Source organism: Schistocerca nitens, chromosome 1 (genome assembly GCF_023898315.1).
Source record: "Schistocerca nitens isolate TAMUIC-IGC-003100 chromosome 1, iqSchNite1.1, whole genome shotgun sequence".
Classification (NCBI taxonomy): domain Eukaryota; kingdom Metazoa; phylum Arthropoda; class Insecta; order Orthoptera; family Acrididae; genus Schistocerca; species Schistocerca nitens.
The window spans coordinates 746090661-746112994 of NC_064614.1; the positions used below are offsets into that span (position 1 = coordinate 746090661).

A 22334-nucleotide genomic window follows, 5' to 3' on the forward strand; every position below is an offset into this window, starting at 1 on the left:
ATTGTGTTTCTTCATCTGTTCTTGAAATATTTATTTTAAAATTCTGTACCATTATCTGATTGTAAGTTTATATCCTTTATTTATTTTGATAGTTCTTTCAACTTGCCAGAATTGGTTTCTGCTAGATCAACTTGCCATACATTATCTATACCAAGTGAACACACATTATCATCATTTGATTCTAATGTCAGTTCACCAAATATGAGTAATACACCTGAAACAGTTTCAGTTTTAACAAATTGATTATGAAATATAAAAATTTTATCCTTTGTTTTAATTTCAAATGATGTATTATTGAGCTGTGTTTGTTACAATTTTCAGTTCAACAACATATATCTTTTTATTTCTATTTTAAAATCTATAGGTGATGGATCACTATCAATATTGGCTACAAAAAGAATAGTTTTCTCGATTTTTACATCACACTAAAATGAACATATCAATATTTCATCAGAAGTGATAAAATTAAATTTTAATTTATGTTTGTCACACATTCTTTTTTGAAAATCACTTAAATGACTTCGGTCTGGTGGCAAATCTGCCTTTGAGAAATAATCTGTAAAAGCTTTTTGAATCTTGTTTCTTGTAAAGTAATTTTTTGAATTAAATAGTGCATTATTGTTTCACTGTGTTAGAATACTTGTGGATTCAGGTTCTGTAACATAATCTTTTTCTAAGTATTGTTTAGTAACTGCGCCATAACTGCTGACTGGATCTTTTAAATCTACTAATCTCCAATCTTTAAAATTAGTATAACCTATAGTGTCTTTTAAAATGTTATATAATTCTTTATAAAAATGTTTGATTAAATTTTCTATTTTTGAACCATTTCTTGCTTCTAATTCATTCCATCTTATTTTTACATTATTTATACCATCTTTTGGCTACAACGTATTTCCAAAAATGTCAATTTATTAAATTGAAAGTATCATTAAACTAATAAATATCTGAAAACTGTTTTTAAACGAATAGACACAAATGACTTATTATTTCATTAAAATTTTATATTTGATGTCCATTATAGAACATATGATTTGAATCAAGACATCTAACCAAGTCTTCAGGAATAATTCCTCCAACTAACATAAAAACAATTTTTTATCATTATTCTTATAATAGCATATCCTGTGAGTGCCAAAATGATCAGATGTATCTAAATTTAGTATAACATATTCATTATTTCTTGGTCTGTTAGGTAATTCAGCAGTCATATATACTCCATAAAAGTGCTCAATTTTTATTTGTTTAACAAGTTTTTCTATATCAAAATTTCTTAATACATTAAGATACTTATCAATTATTTTTTGAATCTTTTTAGTCCAGTTCCTTTCTTCTCCATCACTAGATTATTTTTTTTTTCTTTTTTTGTTCTGCTAACTCTTCATGATTTTTATTGTTTGTTACAAACTGCTTTTTCAATACCAGCTATACCACCTGCTAATGAACCAACTGCTCCAAGAGCAGTTAAATATGATAATGCAGCCAATAGTACTGGAAGAAATGCCGTTACTGTGTTGTTAACCTTTTATCTTCTTTGTTTTTTGTTACCTCTCGTTTTTGTACATCACTGAAAAAATTATTGATGCTGTGTTGTTGATCATTATTGAGATTAGTTTTAATTGGTTTAGCTTTAGTGTTTCCACTAGGTAACAATGCACAATCAATTCTGAAGTTATTCATTTATATAGATAAAATATGTATAAAATGAATATTGAAATTTTTATAAACCCCACCTGTTTTCATCAAGTTAAATGCTCATATCTTCTTTTTCCATACATTATTCCTCTGACTACTACAGCTGATGATTTTTCTACTAAAGCATCAGATTTATGCATTCTTCCTGTTGCATCTAACTTAAGTTGTTTATCTGCTTAAAATCTTTTTCCTGAATCTTTATTATCTCTATAGGCAGTATGATGTTTGTTAAAAATTCATCTAGTGCATTTATTCCTTGATCCCCACTGGCTTATCTTTCATCTACCTTGGTTCATGGACCACATAGTCTATAGCCAGGAAGGTGCATTACAAATGGAAGTTTGTTAACAAAGTGTTTACTACACATTTACCATATTTATCACTTTTCGAAAATTTGTGAGGATTGTTGTTGAGAAATCTAATCAAATACAAAATCTCTTTTGGATAGCTGATTACAAAAACATTAAATTTATTTGTCAACATTTGTGTTATGTCAACTTTTCCATTATGATAATTTTTTCCAGTTAGTTCTTCTCCATGGATTACTGCTAATCTGTTAATTAATTCTCTCATGTTATTCATTCAAATATATTCCCTTGGTTTTTCTTTACATTTCTTTGTTCAACATTCACCAAATTTTCATCTGAAGAATATGAATGTGTTAATTTTGGGTAAGTGGTATCAATAATTTCATTTTCAGAATAATCTGATAAATCATCTGTATTTCATTGTGATAGTCTTAGTCTTGGAAAACAGATATCAACAGTCTATTTTATCAATTTATTGTAATTTTTATCTCTTCTCAATTTTATTTTATTTTGATTATTATCATAATTTAATACTGCTGAATAAAATAATATATGCACATAATTTTATAAATAAACTGATTCGAATGTTGTGACCATACCATTTATAGTATCTGTTTTTTAGTTAAAAGGTTCATAAGTCTATCTTTATCTTCATATTTCTTTCCATGGATTGTTAACCTACCTCCATCAAATGCCACTATTAATTCACCAACACATTTATTTGTGAAGACAGTTTCAATCCAAAAACGGTGTCTTCACTAAGGTTGATATACTTTAAAGTTCTTTCTCTTATATTTATTTTTCTAGTATCATACTTTTTTATTTCTTAACAGAGCCATGAGCTTCACAAATCTTTTTTATATGTTTAACCTCCTCATGCATCTTAAAGTCCTGTTTCACTTAGCATGCAGTCATATTGTGGACTTTGGTATCCTTTAATTGGAGGTAAATCTTTAAATTCTTGTAAATGATGGTGAATATAAGGACCCATATATTTTTTTACTTCTTTGTTTCTTTTAATAACTTTCAAAACATTGTCACCTAAACCTTTCATTCCTTGTTTAACATGTTCGAATGTATTAATAACAGAGTAGTCTTCTTTTTTACACTTGTCATATTCCGTTTGTGATTGCTTCTTTAATTTTTAAATTGTTCTCCTAAATCTCCCTTTTTCTTTCTATTTTGCTTAGCTATTTTAATAACCTCTGAGTCATACAACACAAACATTTGTTAAAGATAAAAAATGTTACAGATTTATATTTTATAGTTGTGTTTAACATGTTTAACATTTGTGTTTACAGTGGCATTTACAGTAATGTTTATGATGATGTAAAAAATCTTGTATTTGATATCTGTGCCTAACTTCACTTTGCTTCCTTGTCTTGTCTACTGTAAAAAGAACCAAACTGATCCTTTTTCCAACATATACTACAAATCTCCATAACATCATTAGATTTTAAATCACCAGCAACAAACTAATGATAAATGTAATTTAAGTTTGTCTAAAACAATTTAAAAAATTTAAATTATCTCTTACTAATTGTTTTGGTTTTTTGAATATATTTGACCTAATAAAAACAATCTGTTCCTATATGCCTACCTCTGGTAAAATATTCTCTTAGTACATCTTCATTTTTTAGAGTGAAATCATTCATTACTGTTATTTTTCCACAACCAATTTTTTTATGATTACACACTGAACAGAATTCAGTGAAAGCTTATCATGTTTGTGTTTTTATTTCTTCTCTGGAACAACTGAGAGAAAATGTGGAATACATTTCGTATAAATTTCCTCAGCTTAGGTGGAGATTTCAATTTACCTGATATAGACTGGGACACTCAGATGTTTAGGACAGGTGTTAGGGACAAATCATCGAGTGACATTATACTGAGCCCACTATCCGAAAATTACCTCAAGCAATTAAACAGAGAACTGACTCATGGAGATAACATCTTGGACCTTCTGATAACAAACAGACCCGAACTTTTCGACTCTGTAAGCGCAGAACAGGGAATCAGTGACCATAAGGCCATTGCAGCATCCCTGAATATGGAAGTTAATAGGAATACAAAAAAAGGGAGGAAGATTTAGCAAGAGTAATGGGAGGCAGATTTCAGACTACCTAACAGATCAAAACGAAAATTACTCTTCCGACACTGACAATGTTGAGTGTTTATGGAAAAAATTCAAGGCAATCGTAAATTAGACAGGTATGTGCCGAGTAAAACTGTGAGGGACGGGAAAAACCGACTGTGGTTCAACAACAAAGTTAGGAAACTACTGAGAAAGCAAAGAGAGCTTCACTGCAAATTTAAACGCAGCCAAAACCTCTCAGACAAACAGAAGCTAAACGATGTGAAAGTTAGCGCAAGGAGGGCTATACCTGAAGTGTTCAGTGAATTCAAAAATAAAATTCTATGTACCGACTTGACAGAAAATCCGAGGAAGTTCTGGTCTTACGTTAAATCAGTAAGTGGACCGAAACAACATATCCAGGCATTCTGGGATGATAATGGCATTGAAACAGTGGATGACACACGTAAAGCTGAAATACTAAACACCTTTTTCCAAAGCTGCTTCACAAAGGAAGACCGCACTGCAGTTCCTTCTCTAAATCCTCGCACAAACGAAAAAATGGCTGACATCGAAATAATCCAATGAATAGAAAAGCAACTGAAATCACTCAACAGAGGAAAGTCCACTGGACCTGACGGGATACCAATTCGATGCTACACAGAGTGCGCGAAAGAACTTGTCCCCCTTCTAACAGCCGTGTACCGCAAATCTCTAGAGGAACAGAAGGTTCCAAATGATTGGAAAAAGAGTACAGGTAGTTACACTTTGCAAGAAGGGTCGTCGAGCAGATGCGCAAAACTATAGGCCTATATCTCTGACATCGATCTGTTGTAGAATTTTAGAACATGTTTTTTGCTCGCGTATCATGTCATTTCTGGAAACCCAGAATCTACTCTGTAGGAATCAACATGGATTCCGGAAACAGCGATCATGTGAGACCCAACTCGCTTCATTTGTTTATGAAACCCAGAAAATATTAGATACAGGATCCCAGGTAGATGCTATTTTCCTTGACTTCCGGAAGGCGTTCGATACACTTCCGCACTGTCGCCTGATAAACAAAGTAAGAGCCTACGGAATATCAGAGCAGCTGTGTGGTTGGATTGAAGAGTTTTTAGCAAACAGAACACAGCATGTTGTTCTCAATGGAGAGACGTCTACAGAAGTTAAGGTAACCTCTGGCGTGCCACAGGGGAGTGTTATGGGACCATTGCTTTTCACAATATATATAAATGACCTAGTAGATAGTGTCGGAAGTTCCATGCGGCTTTTCGCGGATGATGCTGTAGTATACAGAGAAGTTGCAGCATTAGAAAATTGCAGCGAAATGCAGGAAGATCTGCAGCAGATAGGCACTTGGTGAAGGGAGTTGCAACTCATCCTTAACATAGACAAATGTAATGTATTGCGAATACATAGAAAAAAGGATACTTTATTGTATGATTGTATGATAGCGGAACAAACACTGGTAGCAGTTACTTCTGTAAAATATCTGGGAGTATGTGTAAAGAACGATTTGAAGTGGAATGATCACATAAAATTAGTTGTTGGTAAGGCGGGTGCCAGGTTGAGATTCATTGGGAGAGTCCTTAGAAAATGTAATCCATCAACAAAGTAGGTGGCTTACAAAACACTCGTTCACCCTATACCTGAGTATTGCTCATCAGTGTGGGATCCGTACCAGGTCAGGTTGATAGAGGAGATAGAGAAGATCCAAAGAAGAGCGGCGCGTTTCGTCACAGGGTTATTTGGTAAGCGTGATAGCGTTACGGAGATGTTTAGCAAACTCAAGTGGCAGACTCTGCAAGAGGGGCGCTCTTCATCACGGTGTAGCGTGCTGTTCAGGTTTCGAGAGGGTGCGTTTCTAGATGAGGTATCGAATATATTGCTTCCCCCTACTTATACCTCCCGAGGAGATCACGAATGTAAAATTAGAGAGATTCGCGCTCGCACGGAGGCTTTCCAGCAGTCGTTCTTCCCGTGTACCCTACGCGACTGGAACAGGAAAGGGAGGTAATGACAGTGGCACGTAAAGTGCCCTCCGCCACACACCGTTGGGTGGCTTGCAGAGTATAAGTGTAGATGTAGATGTAGAATTTCTCGTTCCCAGTCTGTCATTTAATTATATAATTTTTATTAATGTTAAATGAGTCATCTTTTTCAACTGAGTGGTAATTCACCTGTTTTCAAAACAGGATTGACTGTGCCTGTACAAGACAGTTATACATCATAGCACCAAAGAAACTGGTATATACAGAGATATGTAAACAGGCTGAACACGGCACTGCAGTACACAACACCTACATAAGACTAACACAATTGTTACATCAGTTATTGTGGCTACAGTGCGAGGTTATCAAGATTTAAGTGAGTTTGAAAATGGTGTTATAGTTGGCACATAAGCAATGGGACACAGTATCTCCAAGGTAGCGATGAAGTAGGGATTTTCTCATACTACCATTTCACGAGTGTAGTGCGAACATCAGGAATCTGGTAAAACATCAAATCTCTGATACTGCTGTGGCCGGAAAAAGATCCTGGAAGAATGGGACCAACGAGAACTGAAGAGCATCATTCAACACGAGAGAAGTGCAACCATTACGCCAGTTTCTGCAGATTTCAGTGCTGGGCCATCGAAAGTGTCAGCACATCAACCATTCAATGAAACATCATGGATATGGGCTTTCAGAGCTGAAGGCCCACTCTTGTACCCTAGTTGACTGCATGACACAGAGCTTTATGCCTCACCTGGACCCATTAACACCAACATTGGACTGTTAACGAGTTGAAACATGTTGCCTGGCCAGATGAGTCTTGTTTCAAGTTGTATCAAGTGGATGGATGAGTACAGGTATGGAGACAACCTCACAAATCCACATACCCTGCATGTCAGCAAGGGACTGTTCAAGCTGGTGGAGGCTCTTTAATGGTGTGAGTCATGTGCAGTTGGAGTGATATGGAACCCTTGATACATCTAGATACGAATCTGATAGGTGACTCATACATAAGCATGCTGTCTGATCACCTGCATCCATTTATGTCCATTGTGCATATCGACGGATTTCGGCAATTCCAGCAGGACAATGCAACAACCCACACGTCCAAAATTGCTACAGTGTGGCTACAGGAACACTCTTCTGAGTTTAAACACTTCTGCTGGCCACCGAACTCCCCAGACATGAACACTATTGAGAATATCTGGGATGCCTTGCAACATGCTGTTCAAAAGAGGTCTCCACCCCCTCGTGCTCTTACGGATTCATGGACAGCCCTGCAGGATTCATGGTGTCAGGTCTCTGTAGCAGTGCTTCAGGCATTGTTTGAGTCTATGCCACATCATGTTACAGCACTTCTGCATGCTCGTGGGGGCTGTAAACAGTATTATGCAGCTGTATGAGTTTCTTTGGCTCTTCAGTGTAGTACTGTTGCAATGTTGCACTAGTTGGTTTTTATATATACTCTAACTCCAAATATTACACAAAAAATAATTAATTGTATTCTGATGGAGGAGCGATGGATATTCCTGTTAGTCAATACAGCTTGAAAAGTTCGAAAAAATTTACTAACGCAAAAAAGTCTAGTGTACGCATTAAAGCAGATGTAATTTTAAATAGAGTTATATTGAGAGCAATGTTAAATTATATGTGGATATAGAAATAGTACTGGAAGTGTGTTTGGATTTAGGAGTCAAACTACTGAAGCTAGTAAAAAAACGTATGCTAACAATGTTCCTAAAATTATTCCATTTGAGTTAATTGATAAAAATTTCAATTTTGTTGATGGAATTTTTGTGAAGCATACCAGTCATTTTCATTGAGAAACTATCATTGCTTAATTCAAGCCTAATACTGAATTTGGTGGACCACTAATTCATGAGCCACAGTATCCTGTATCTATACAAATTATTGATACTATACAGGATTTAGAAAATAACTATTACTGATGAAAATGATTATTTTATTGTCTTCAATAGTGCTTGTGTGAGAATTGTTTTAAAATGTGTTAATAAAAGTGTAGCCTTATTAAATGAATAAGATTGACAGCTACCAGTTTTACTCATTCCCTGTGAATGAGAAGACTAAAAATAATCTAAATCTTCCTAAAAATGATACAGAAATTGGGGATGGTTGGATTAAACCTAATCATGCTCAACTGTATATGAGAATTAGTATTACAGGAACTGATGGTTCAGATTATGCAACATATGATAGAATATGCAATAAACATTTAATCAATAACTATGTGGCGTAGCTGAAGAAAGGAAACATTTTTTTTGTCTAGAACAGAGCATCGTGTTACTTCATCTTCTGTCCTTATGTGATTGACTGCATCTCTAGCCAGTGAGTTAACCTTGGAGGGGCATGCCCTTAATAACGGGAAGATAAAAAGTAAGAAAAATGAAGTACTTTATCCTTTAGAAATATTTGGTGGATTTTTCAACGATTATAAAGAAATTATCTGGGAACGAGATTCAGCTGTAATTTTTACTTGGAGTTCTGGTACAAACATTGCTATTTTTCGATGGCCTGTCCATAATTAATTTGGAATTGAAAATTGTAAATAGTGTTCATGAGTTTGCCGCGGGTTCATGTAGTACAAATTCCACAATATTTTCTCGGAGCAACTGTCCGTCGTATTCAGGTGGTTCAGCCTTGCTGGTGGCTTGTCATTTGCGTGTGAGAGAAGAAAGTCGTGATTTTATTTCGTTATGTTGTGCAATAATGTTTATTATTCTGAAATATTTTATTACCTTGAGTTAAAGTAAACACGAGGTTTTAATAAATAAAAGATTACAACTAAATATAAGGCCAGTGTTTGATTGGTAACAACATAGAACTTTTATCTAGAGCTGATCGGTTCAGAAAATGATCCTGGAGTAGACAACTAAATAGTTTCGACATTGATGAGAACAATGTGAAGTAAGATAAGTAATTCTGAAATACTCAGCTTTCTCATAAAGTCAGAGTTTGTTGAGCTAACCTTGCATAAGGCATGATGGCCCATGCTAATTTCATTTGAGATTTCCAAGTGTCCTTTCAGCCTTCAGTGCTCATCACAGAGATAAAGTAACATCTTTGTCCCCTTCTCTTATGAATTTACATATATGCATTCAGAATGCATCTCATCATTTGTAGTCGTCTTATTTCACACAATACTTGTGATCAGCACATCATTTTAGCAAATCGTTCATGGTGGAATTGCTGAATATTCCAGGTTTCATCTAAATACCAAAACTTTAGTACAAAAACCAAGGGAAGATTAGTGCTAAAATGTCTGTCAATATCAGGGTTACTAAAGATGAAAAAATTGGAAGGGGAGGAGTAATTGTTTGTGGTGCAATTTAAGGAATCCTAAAGGCAGGGAGCCTCCTGAAACGATCAGAATAACAATCCAGGAGACAATGGGAAATTAAAATCAGGATCGCAGCAGTGATTTAGATCTTGTTCCTGCTTAATATGAGTAATCACTGCACCATTCCACTCTGTAAGGATTCTCATCTTCATAAAAACTAACTGACATTTATTTAATCCAATACTTTCAAATAAGTTATCATAAAACATATAGTGTAATAAACAGAAAGAAACATTTATTGAAAAATGAATATTTTACATATTTGGTAATATAAAAGTAGCCTCTTTAGAACCCAGTCTTAAATAAAAATAAATAACAACAAACATAGCGATTTATTACTCTAACAGATACAAAGATCTGACATCTGGTTGTTCAAGAATTGAACATACATAAAAACTTAGTTTAAAAATCACAAATATCACATAAATTATATTTCAATAAGTTAATGATTGATTGTTCCATAGCTATGAACAGTGACAAGTACAAAGTGTTGCCACTTAGTGTCAACTTAATATTCATGACAGATCTAGTGCAAAGTACAGCTACAAAATAACCTATATGCATTTATTTCCTGAGAATTGGCAAAAATGTCAAATGATATGACTGTCAGTTGTGATGTTTATCTATAATAAACTTCCATCATTATTTTAGTTTCATAGTGCAGTTGATTGCACAGTCTTTTGAAGACAGGCATTTATATATAGAGGATATGCATTACATATGGAACCCACATGCACATACTATTTTTGAGACTTCTCTTGATCACTGAGATTTCTACTTATTAACTTGCATAAGCTACAAGGCTTCAAAACAAAGCTTCAGAACATTAGTGTTTTGTGTCCAGCCACTGTCAACCTTACATATCTAATAGTAGCAGTACTGCGTTTGTAGCATCGTAGGTGGATGAAATGTATGTTGTGCTATGTTGTCAGTTTGTTTGTTTAAAAATGAGAGATGAAGCAATTTCAGGTCCACGTGGGCACCACTTACAACTCTTTTGGGAAGAGGGTTATAGTAATTACTGAAACATAGATTAATTTCTGTTTTTGTAGGTGCTTGGCACAAAGTACAAATTGACAGTTTATGTACTGAGTGCAGATTACTTTCTCTGGTCCCCCTAGCTCCTTTGAAAGAAATCAAGAAAAATGCAACAAACACCTAAATAATCAGTTCTATGGGCTCTTCTGAAACAAATGAAGGTAATGTTTAAAATTTAGAGCAACACCTATTTCACTGTCAATAACACACAAAGCTTAAATTTTCATCTTGCATCATGTAACACCTTCTGTTACATATATTGCCTAGATGCTGGATACTCATACTCTTTAAAGCTGAAAAAGTTTGCACTAACAAGCAAAAGTTATGATTAGATATCTGTACAATTTTCTTTTAAATACTGCATTAAATGTCATATATAGTATGCATGTTCGTGTAAACTGAGTCTGATTGATGGGATAAAAAAATTCAAAAATATGACACTATGGCCCAAAGTGTCAAATTTAGTAAGGGAAATGTAGTATACAGGTGTGCAGAACAATTACATGAAAATCATTGGAAGAAAGGTAACTTCGCTTTTATTATCAATTTATGGAACACTGAGTTGGAGATTTGTGTGAAAAACCTAGAAATGTACCTCTCCTTCTGTTTGCTGCATTACAATCACATGATGTAAAAGTGCAGCCCAGCAAACAAACACCATAGTACTCCAACAACAAAAATTACAAAGTTGATACAGAAACTGGAAGATGCACTTGCAGAGGTAAATGCCTTTCAAGGGTGCTTGCTAGAATCCTAAGAGGAGAAGGCACGGCTGTTACCAGGGCTTATCACAAAAGAAGTCCACTGTAGAGATATGATCTGTAATGTGGAATGAATCCGTAAATCCATTTTTAAATGATATGCATGGTTACACCCATCCTCACTTTGCAGTAAACAAAATGGTTATGATCTAAAAGACTCTTCTGAAATGCTGATGAATGTCTGTTTCATCACTTCAGAGAAGTTCTGCGGGAATGAAAGTTAGTGTAAAGGGCTGCACTTGTGGCTCACTACCAAGTTAAAAACTTTTTTCTGTAGGTGCAGTCTAGTATGTCAGCGTGATTAAAGGACTCGGCCTTTATTACATGAACAGAAACAGGCAATTTTCTTTTCTTAAAACTGAATTAAATATGCCTCACAACCACAGTACAAAAATTGCATTCTTTACCCAAATTATTACGATTTCTGTACCAACATATGCTGCTTATTACCTAAGAATATGAAAATGTGGACATCTTTAATTGACATAGAGCCACTAGGTAAATCACAAGATTTCCTTTGGTGACAAATTTTCATATGAAAGTAATATAATAAATTTCTTGTGATAATGAATCACTGTTTCCAAGGGCCAAGGTCTAGCTTTGGAATTGCTGGACTATCACATGGTTTCAGTGGGTTCCTGCAAAATGCAAACATCATGATAATACAAAGTTACACACTAAAACTGGGTGAGTAACATGAAAGACAACATAAAATACTGTAAATATAAAGAATACAGCTAACTTTACAGATAATTAAGTTACAGAAGACAAATAAAAGCAAAAGAACTGTTCAATCCTTTCAAAATATTTACCAATAACTCAAAAAACTTCAAATTTCTCTAAAAAATGGCCAGGGGGTACAAGAGAATAGGAAGAGAGCCCCAAGAATTAAAAAGTCACATTACTGGAATACAAAGTGATACACCACTACAACAAAAGAGAGGCCTATTAAGCAGACAGAATTCTACATTATTCAGAGAAATGCTACTTACTTATCAGAAACAAGGCGGAAAGGATCAGGCTGAACCATAGTGATATTGTCACCATTGTCGCATAACATCCGAGAAAGTGATGCTTTTCGTATCTGCTTCAATTGGGCTGCAAAATACAGACAATTACATAAGCTCATGTTGCCCAGAAACAAATTTACAAAAGAATAAATTGTGAGATAATCCACAGTTCAACCTGCTAGAGCATAGACGAGAGAAGTTTTTGTAGGCACTATTGTATAGGCATATCTTATTACAATCTTTCTAATGTATTTAAGTCTGTAATCCACTTTTCCCACATGCATACTTGATCACTTTCCATCCTTTGCCAGTTTATCCTATCCATAAACATTTCATTGGTTTGAGACTACTACAATTTAATTCATGCCTTTTTTCTTCAATATATACATATTACTCGAGATTTACTTGCACTCAATAAAATATTATATTTCCTTATTTTCAAATGTTTGTGAGTGATTTTGGATTTTAGTCTCAGTTTATCACAACATTTCCTTCCTAACTGCAGCAATATTGCATATAAAACAGGCAGGATAAGGAGATGCAGCAATGAGTGCTATCCTCTTAATGGAAACTTTAGTAACTGTAATTTACTCAGGCACTTACACGGATGTTTTGAGTGCGTCCAACGTGTGCTGATAGGCCTACCAAATTTTCACCAAAATAATTAAATACCAGACATTCAGTGATAAACTGAACAGCTTGTAATGGGGGAAACTGCAGGATATGCTTAGCACATTTCCTTCATACACAATTAAATCATCCTACACTTGTGAATTCAGTATTAGAGAGCCCTGTTTAATTGAACATATTTCAGAGTGGTTAAGGAAGTAGACTAGGTGTTTCCTTTCACGATTCTTTTACGGTTTTGGGTGGGAGAGAGAGAGGCTTTAAGTTTTTGTGGTGGCCCTAACTCATTCCTGGACCGATTCCTTAAATAGACCATGCTTGCTTCGTTTCCTGATCCAGCATGTACTCCAACATCACTGACGTAAGTGTCAATGAGGTGCTGAATCCAGTTTCTTTCTTACTGTTGAAACACATTTTCCACATACATGAGCTTTAAAGCAGAATCTCCTGTTGTCAACACCTGGCATCAGACCTTGTAAACGCAACACAAACACTGAGTTCTCTCCTGTACAAGGCAATTGTCACTCTGGAACAAGAGCATGATCTTCCTGTCTCCCTTCCGGCTTATCATTGAATCCATGAGAATTGTCCAGGCTATGCACACCGTTGTCAAATCAATTATTTTAATTCCTAAGGGTCTACAAGAAGTTTTAAAATCACATGAGCTCCAGTCTATCTACCTGTACATATTGTTGTTAATCATAGTTACAATATTATTTTTTATTTGGTAATGGAAAGTCCTTAGTGGAATATAAATTGTAGAAGTAGTGTAGGTAAAAATTAAATAAGTGTTAAGGTGTGGACACATTGACAAGGACATAAACACCACTTAATACCTTTTCAGTTTTCGGATGAATCCTCATTCAGAGCTATAAGGTACACATAAATACATACATACACATGCACAGCTACATTGTCCAGCTACCTACATTGTGCATTCACTGCAGCTCACGTTTGAAACAGTTCAGTTTCTTTTCCTGCAGGTGTGTGAAACATCTGGTGTAATACATTCGTGAGACAGAGCTTGATATTGGAGCCCCATGCCCACTTGGACTGTTGATTGGGGTAACAGATTGATCTGATATGAAACTTACTGGCAGATTGAAACTGTGTGCCAGACTGACACTCGAACTTGGCACCTTTGCCTTTTACAGGCAAGTGCTCTACCGACTGAGTTATCCAGTCACCACTCACGAGCCGTTCCTGCAGCTTCAGTTCCGCCAGTACTTCGTGTCCTACTTTCCAAACTTCAAAGAAGCTCTCCTGCGAACCATGCAGAACTAACACTCTGGGAAGAAAGGATATTGCAGAGCTCAGGGCCCGAGATCGAGTTTCGGTCCGGCACACAGTTTTAATCTGCCAGGAAATTTCATATCCGTGCACACTCCGCTACAGAGTGAAAATTTCCTTCAAGAAACATGCCCCGGGCTGTGGCTAAGCGATGTCTCCGCAATATCCTTTGTCCCAGGACCGTTATTTCTGCTACGTTCGCAGGAGAGGTCCTGTGAAGTTTGGAAGGTAGGAGATGAGGTTCTGATGGAGATGAAGGTGTAATAACGGGTCGTAAGTTGTGCTTGGGTATCTGAATCCTTAGAACAAATGCTTGCCAAAGGCAAAGCTCTCGAATTTGAGTCTCGGTCCGACACACAGTTTCATCTGCAAGGTTGTTTCAGATTGATCTGTAGTAAAGGGCGAGGTCTATGTTTTGTTGAAAGGCGATAATATGGTATAAGTTGGTGAAACGAATGAAAGCGAACGCAAAATAAAGGTTGCAGTTTGGGACCAAGTGGAAGTATAGCATAACGTTTACGTTAGGGTCATCTTTAAATTCACTTTGTCCTATTCATGCACTTTACGTCATGAAAATTAAAACTTCAAGGGAAATTCAATACATTTATCAGATACTGGATAAGTCCCCGACGAGTGTTTTAATGCATATTATGTATATACGTCCCATACAGACAACAAAAAATACAGGGGGGGGGGGGGGACTAGGTAACTTTTATCCATTCATGATGGTGGAGACAGCAGAAAAGTTCTTTTTTCTAGCGATACTTCACTTTTAAACTAACTATGAAAGCCATTACGTATGAGAATGTTTAAGTGTGTGTGTATGCGGAAAATATTAATGGTAGAAGTATTTGTATTTTTAAATATGTCAGTTTACAAATTTCAAATTAACTTAAACGTCGTAAAGGAGTATGAAAACTAACAGTCTCTAAAACGTCTGGAATTCTAGGAATTAGAAACTATGCTTAACACAGGATAGCTTTCTGTTTGTTGCGTGAGGCATTGTACTAATGGGTGGGCTTGTGGTCTGCCAGTTAACATTCCAGCCAGCTAAAAGCGCCCATTTACAATCTTACCGTACCTACTGTTAACAACATATCCGTGTTCTTGGGTCTACAGGCAAGAACTGGCAAATCACAGGAAGATGAGTAATGGAAGACAGGAGGGGAAGCATCGTATACTAAGAAAAACGAAACACTGACTGATATCCTGAACACAGGCGAAAATTCAATTTTATATATTGTCAATTATGGTGTTGCCAAAATTTTGAGAGTTCGTTGCTACTATTATTATAGTTAATTAAATCCATGAGGACATGTACTTGTCAAATATAGTGCTGATGTTTCTCAAATGCTGTATCTCTGAAGTGTAAATTATAGCCGCCCGGAGTGGCCGTGCAGTTCTAGGCGCTGCAGTCTGGAACCGACGACCGCTACGGTCGCAGGTTCGAATCCTGCCTCGGGCATGGATGTGTGTAATGTCCTTAGGTTAGTTAGGTTTAATTAGTTCTAAGTTCTAGGCGACTGATGACCTCAGAAGTTAAGTCACTCATAGCCATTTGTAAATTACAGGACGTTTGTTAAAACACTGTACTAATCGCTAAAGTGAAACTATTATTATTATTATTATTATTTTACAATCGTATTGACCAACTAGGATCACGTTAACAACTTCAGTTCCTCTTCTTCTTTTGTTGTTGTTTCCTATTTTTCCAGTATTCCCTCATTTGCTCCCCATGAAGTCTCTTCCTTTCTTCTGTCCATGTTGTTCCCGATTTTTTATTTCTCCTTCTTTGAAAGCCTTCCAAATTTAGTATTTTGTTTTTAAATCGGTTTCTTTCTGCTATTTCTGATTCTTTGATGTTGTTTCTTTCAAGATCTTTTCTTACTTCTGTAATCCATGCTATTGTCGATTTCTTCTTCCAGAAATATAGGAGTATTTGTTTTGTTAGTCTATTTCCATCCATTCGGTAGAGATGTCCAAAATAGGTTAATCTTCGTTTGGCCATTACTTCAGATATTTTCTCTATATTTTTGTAGATCTCCTCATTACTTCTTATTTTCCAACCATCTGCAGTTTTCATTGCACCCATTATTTTTCTAATAATCCTTCTTTCCAGTACCTCTAGTTTATCCATCTTATAGTTCATCGTTAGGCATTCAGATCCATATAAACATTCTGGTCGTACCACTGTGGTGTAGTGTTTTAGTTTTGTTTTTATAGATATACACTTACAACAAGAAATTATTGTTATTATTATTGTATTAAAATACTGTATATATTCTATTACATTTATACAGTTTATTATTATACATTTCTTTTCGCCCTCTATGGAGCGTGTGTAACGATTACTTAGCACTGGCCATCTTGTTCTTCTTATCTTCAGAAAAATTCCACAACTTTTCACTTCGGGCCTGTCTTCGTTCTTGCGTCCACGCTTTTTAAGTCTCAAATTAATTTTTGTTGGGTATAAAGTTATGTTATTCATTTTCTGCATGTAGACTATGTAGTTACCAGTGGGTCAATACTGATTTCTGTGGGATCACTTTGGGCATCTACCAGCCGCTATGTTTTGGATTGCTTATTATTAACAAATAAGAACTTTCTATGTATTTTACTGTTTATATCGATAAAATCATAAGCATTTGTGGCGTGTTAAAGGTAAGGGTGACGGCGAGAATATTTGCAGGGAGGAGAGGGTAGGGGGAGCAGACAGTGACAACATGTAACCCTCCTTCCTGAAACGAAACGTCGATCTCTGCCTGCTCAGCCAGCTGCTGTTCAGTCAGAGGTCAGACAGCTAGTCAGGTGTCGGTATGTGGTTTGGCGTTACCTGGGCTGAAGGAGTGCGGCATCTGTCCCATCTCGTAGTAGAAGCGGTCTCCGCGCTTCCAGCGGTGAAACTGCTCGGCCACCAGGCAGCGGAACGTGGGCCCCAGCAGGCTGCCGGTCACTGGAGGCTCCAGCAGGCCGCCCACGAACACGTCCACGTCCTGAGGGCTGTCGTACAGCTGCGACAGCCGCCGCGCCGACTGCGGAAAACCACGCAAAAACGTGTAACACGCTCTTACATCTTACATTGCACTCTTCATTTATTAACTGTCTTCCTAAGGCCCTGGAATATCTTAAGGTCGGTTCATACTTTACGCAGCCATCAAAACACTTAACAACGCATTTAGAATGGTGGCATTCACACAAGCTGTTAAGGGCAGGTGATAGGACGGGACGCTACGGAATGGGATGTCAATATCACGGTTTCGAGCCATAAACACGTTCGCACAATGAAGTATAGTTTAAGCCTGTCTGCAAGTATTCATTGCAGGCTTAAGTCATGGAAACTGACTGAAGATAACACCACGCTGAGGGCACACTAACCTGCTCATCCAGTACCTTCTGAGGAACTTAATCAGATGTGACGAACAACAAGTACCGGCCAGTGTGGCCGAGCGGTTCTAGGCGCTTCAGTCCGGAACCGCGCGACTGCTACGGTCACAGGTTCGAATCCTGCCTCGGGCATGGATGTGTGTGATGTCCTTAGGTTAGTTAGGTTTAAGTAGTTCCGAGTTCTAGGCGACTGATGACCTCAGACGTTAAGTCCCATAGTGCTCAGAGCCATTTTTTGAACTACAAGTATTAGATAACAGTTCGAAAGGACAGATAGCGAAACATCCGTTTTCCACTTAAGCACATTAGTTTGTATTAACACTCAAACATTACGTATTTACATTATTCCAAATCAAAAAACAACCCAGTATATTGTACGTACAAACAGCACTGATGCATTACAACAGCGGCTACATGTGGCGACCATCAACATTGTTACAAATGGCTCTGAGCACTATGGGACTTAACTTCTGAGGTCATCAGTCCCCTAGAACTTAGAACTACTTAAACCTAACTAACCTAAGGACATCACACACATCCATGCCCGAGGCAGGATTCGAACCAGCGACCGTAGCGGTCGCGCGGTTCCAGACCGTAGCGCCTAGAACCGCTCGGCCACTCCGGCCGGCATTGTTACAAACACTGTACCTACGAAGCATGTTCTGTGCACATTCTCCGTCATAGCTGATGAGTCTTCCATTTCTTGTACAGCGGCCAGAATTCGTGCCAGTAGATCTTCCTCTGAAGCTACAGGAGTCTCGCAAATTACACTTTGCATACGAGCCCAATTATGAGACTTTTCTCTTTCCCCTCAGCAGGAGTGGGCGCATTACACACCTGAATTTAAACCTTCGTAAAATGGAAACGGTACGTTTGCGGACATGGAGTCCCATTCAAACTATTATGTACCCACACCCCTCTACAAGTCCTAGAAGTTTGTAACGGGAATTTCCGAACACCTTATACACAACAAATAGTTGAGCATCGTAAGTGCTACTCTGAAATGAAGAGACTGCAACTGGAGAGGGCATTGTGGTGAGATGCAACAAACCAATCAGAAGACAGGTAACCAGAAAGGAACTTATCTTTCCAGACGGACGGAAAGATAGAAGGTACACAACAAAAGGGGAGGAGTATCGTCGTGGTACGGCTTTCCGGAGTGGGAAGGAGCGCCTGGTCCCCGGCACGAATCCGCCCGGCGGACTTGTGTCGAAGTCCGGTGAGCCGGCCAGTCTGTGGATGGATTATAGGTGGTTTTCCATCTGCCTCGGCGAATGTGGGCTGGTTCCCCTTATTCCGGTTCAGCTACACTATTTCGGCGATTGCAGCGCAAACAAGTTCTCCACCACCATTACTCTACCACACAAACACAGGGGTTACACTCGTCTAGAGTGAGACGTTCTCTGGGGGTCCCACCGGGGGCCGAACCGCACAATAACCCTGAAAGAGTGGTTCGGTGTCGAGGCCTCGTTCGGTGTGGGGTGGTGAAGGGGTGAAGTGGACTGAGGTAGTCATCGTGGGGTTGTGGACCACTGCGGCTGCGGCGGGGACAGAGTCTCTTCGTCGTTTCTAGGTCCCCGGTTAACATACAATACAATACAATCGTCATGGTCCTAATGTTACATGAAAATGTGTGCGTAGTTTAGGGTATGTGTGCTGTGTGTGGTGCATAAAGCGTTTGTGTAAAAATAGCGATCACCGAAGCAATGTGATCTCGTTGTGTTAACTATAAGTTGGCTAATGCCTCAGAGGATTGCAGGAAGCGGTGGAAGAAAGCCCGGCCGCACACAGACTGTTACACCGCAAGAATCCGTGCGGTGAGGGGGAGGGGGGGACAAGATTCATTTGTTTCCTTGCCTCATAGAGTACTGGTACCTTAAAGTATGTTTCATGGTTTGTCAAAAGTGGAAGCCGCGCAATGTGGTAAGAATCGCTTAAATGGTGTCATGATCAAAATTGAAATCGTCTCATGTATTGAGATCCGCACATGTTATAAAGATGGATGTGTGTGTGTGTGTGTGTGTGTGTGTGTGTGTGTGTGTGTGCGTGCGTGCGTTTGTGTGTGTGTGTGTTTGTGTGTGTTTGTGTGTGTGTGTGTTTGTGTGTTTGTGTGTGTGTGTTTGTATGCGTGTGTTTGTGTTTGTGTGTGTGTGTGTGTGTGTGTGTGTGTGTGTGTGTGTGTTTGTGTGTTTGTGTGTGAGCGGTTTCATATCTGCTCCTAAGCCACTGGACCGACTTCAACCAGACTTGGTACATATGTCTCTTGCCGTCACGCAACCATGGATGTGGGGGTTTGTTGGTTCGGGGGAATGGACCAGACAGCGAAGTCATCGGTTTCATTGGATGAGGGAGGGATGGGGAAGGAAGTCGGCCGTGCCCTTTCAAAGGAACCATTTAGGCATTTGCCTGAGGCGATTGAGGGAAATCACGGAAAACTAAATCAGGATGGCCGGACGCGGGTTTGGACCGTCGTCCTCCCGAATGTGAGCCCAATGTGATAACCACTGCGCCACCTCGCTCGGTGGCTGTGGGGGTAAGAACCACTAAACCACTTACCTATCACAGATTAGGAGATATGACATCATAAACAATGAAAAGTGAAAGAAGCTGCCGCTTCATGCATGACAGTTAAATTTATTAACTCAGTGCTACTAACTCTTATTAGTATTAAATTTCGCAGACGGTATCCACATATGCTGCTAAATGCACCTACAAAATTATGTCATGACGCCACACATATTTCAGGAGATATGACATCGTAAACACTAAGATGCGTGAAAAACTACCGTATTGCAAATCACGTTTAAATGTATTACTTCTTTGCTACCAACTCTACCCCCCCCCCCCCCCCTTTGATCATGGACCTTGCCGTTGGTGGGGAGGCTTGCGTGCCTCAGCGATACAGATGGCCGTACCGTAGGTGCAACCACAACGGAGGGGTATCTGTTGAGAGGCCAGACAAACATGTGGTTCCTGAAGAGGGGCAGCAGCCTTTTCAGTAGTTGCAGGGGCAACAGTCTGGATGATTGACTGATCTGGCCTTGTAACATTAACCAAAACGGCCTTGCTGTGCTGGTACTGCGAACGGCTGAAAGCAAGGGGAAACTACAGCCGTAATTTTTCCCGAGGACATGCAGCTTTACTGTATGATTAAATGATGATGGCGTCCTCTTGGGTAAAATATTCCGGAGGTAAAATAGTCCCCCATTCGGATCTCCGGGCGGGGACTACTCAAGAGGACGTCGTTATCAGGAGAAAGAAAACTGGCATTCTACGGATCGGAGCGTGGAATGTCAGATCCCTTAATCGGGCAGGTAGGTTAGAAAATTTAAAAAGGGAAATGGATAGGTTAAAGTTAGATATAATGGGAATTAGTGAAGTTCGGTGGCAGGAGGAACAAGACTTTTGGTCAGGTGATTACAGGGTTATAAATACAAAATCAAATAGGGGTAATGCAGGAGTAGGTTTAATAATGATTAGGAAAATAGGTATGCGGGTAAGCTACTACAAACAGCATAGTGAACGCATTATTGTGGCCAAGATAGACACAAAGCCCATGCCTACTACAGTAGTACAAGTTTATATGCCAACTAGCTCTGCAGATGATGAAGAAATTGATGAAATGTATGACGAGATAAAAGAAATTATTCAGGTAGTGAAGGGAGACGAAAATTTAATAGTCATGGGTGACTGGAATTCGTCAGTAGGAAAAGGGAGAGAAGGAAACATAGTAGGTGAATATGGATTGGGGGGAAGAAATGAAAGAGGAAGCCGCCTTGTAGAATTTTGCACAGAGCATAACTTAATCATAGCTAACACTTGGTTCAAGAATCATAAAAGAAGGTTGAACCTGGAAGAATCCTGGAGATACTAAAAGGTATCAGATAGATTATATAATGGTAAGACAGAGATTTAGGAACCAGGTTTTAAATTGTAAGACATTTCCAGGGGCAGATGTGGATTCTGACCACAATCTATTGGTTATGAACTGCAGATTGAAACTGAAGAAACTGCAAAAAGGTGGGAATTTAAGGAGATGGGACCTGGATAAACTGAAAGAACCAGTAGAAGAAGAATGGGTAGCTCTGAGGGATGAAGTAGTGAAGGCAGCAGAGGATCAAGTAGGTAAAAAGACGAGGGCTAATAGAAATCCTTGGGTAACAGAAGAAACATTGAATTTAATTGATGAAGCGAGAAAATATAAAAATGCAGTAAATGAAGCAGGCAAAAAGGAATACAAACGTCTCAAAAATGAGATCGACAGGAAGTGCAAAATGGCTAAGCAGGGATGGCTAGAGGACAAATGTAAGGATGTAGAGGCTTACCTCACTAGGGGTAAGATAGATACTGCCTACAGGAAAATTAAAGAGATCTTTGGAGAGAAGAGAACCACTTGTATGAATATCAAGAGCTCAGATGGCAACCCAGTTCTAAGCAAAGAAGGGAAGGCATAAAGGTGGAAGGAGTATATAGAGGGTTTATACAAGGGCGATGTACTTGAGGACAATATTATGGAAATGGAAGAGGATGTAGATGAAGATGAAATGGGAGATAAGATACTGCGTGAAGAGTTTGACAGAGCACTGAAAGACCTGAGTCGAAACAAGGCCCCGGGAGTAGACAACATTCCATTAGAACTACTGACGGCCTTGGGAGAGCCAGTCATGACAAAACTCTTCATGGAGAAGAAGTAAAAACTTTGAGGTTCGCCGATGACATTGTAATTCTGTCAGAGACAGCAAAGGACTTGGAAGATCAGTTGAACGGAATGGACAGTGTCTTGAAAGAAGGA

At 38.2% G+C, this 22334-nt stretch overlaps 1 protein-coding gene across 1 annotated transcript in view; it reads right to left on the bottom strand.

Annotated features, from left to right (window-relative positions):
• Positions 1–9716: 9716 nt before the first annotated feature.
• The window catches only part of LOC126198283 (peroxidase-like), a 187754-nt gene continuing 175136 nt past the window's right edge, over positions 9717–22334 (bottom strand). The window contains exons 11-13 of the mRNA XM_049934712.1: positions 16992–17190; positions 12224–12329; positions 9717–11869 (exon numbers count right to left, since the gene is read on the bottom strand). Coding sequence (XP_049790669.1) covers positions 11803–11869; positions 12224–12329; positions 16992–17190 — 372 coding nt within the window. The 3' untranslated portion in view covers positions 9717–11802. The remainder of the gene's footprint in view (positions 11870–12223; positions 12330–16991; positions 17191–22334) is intronic.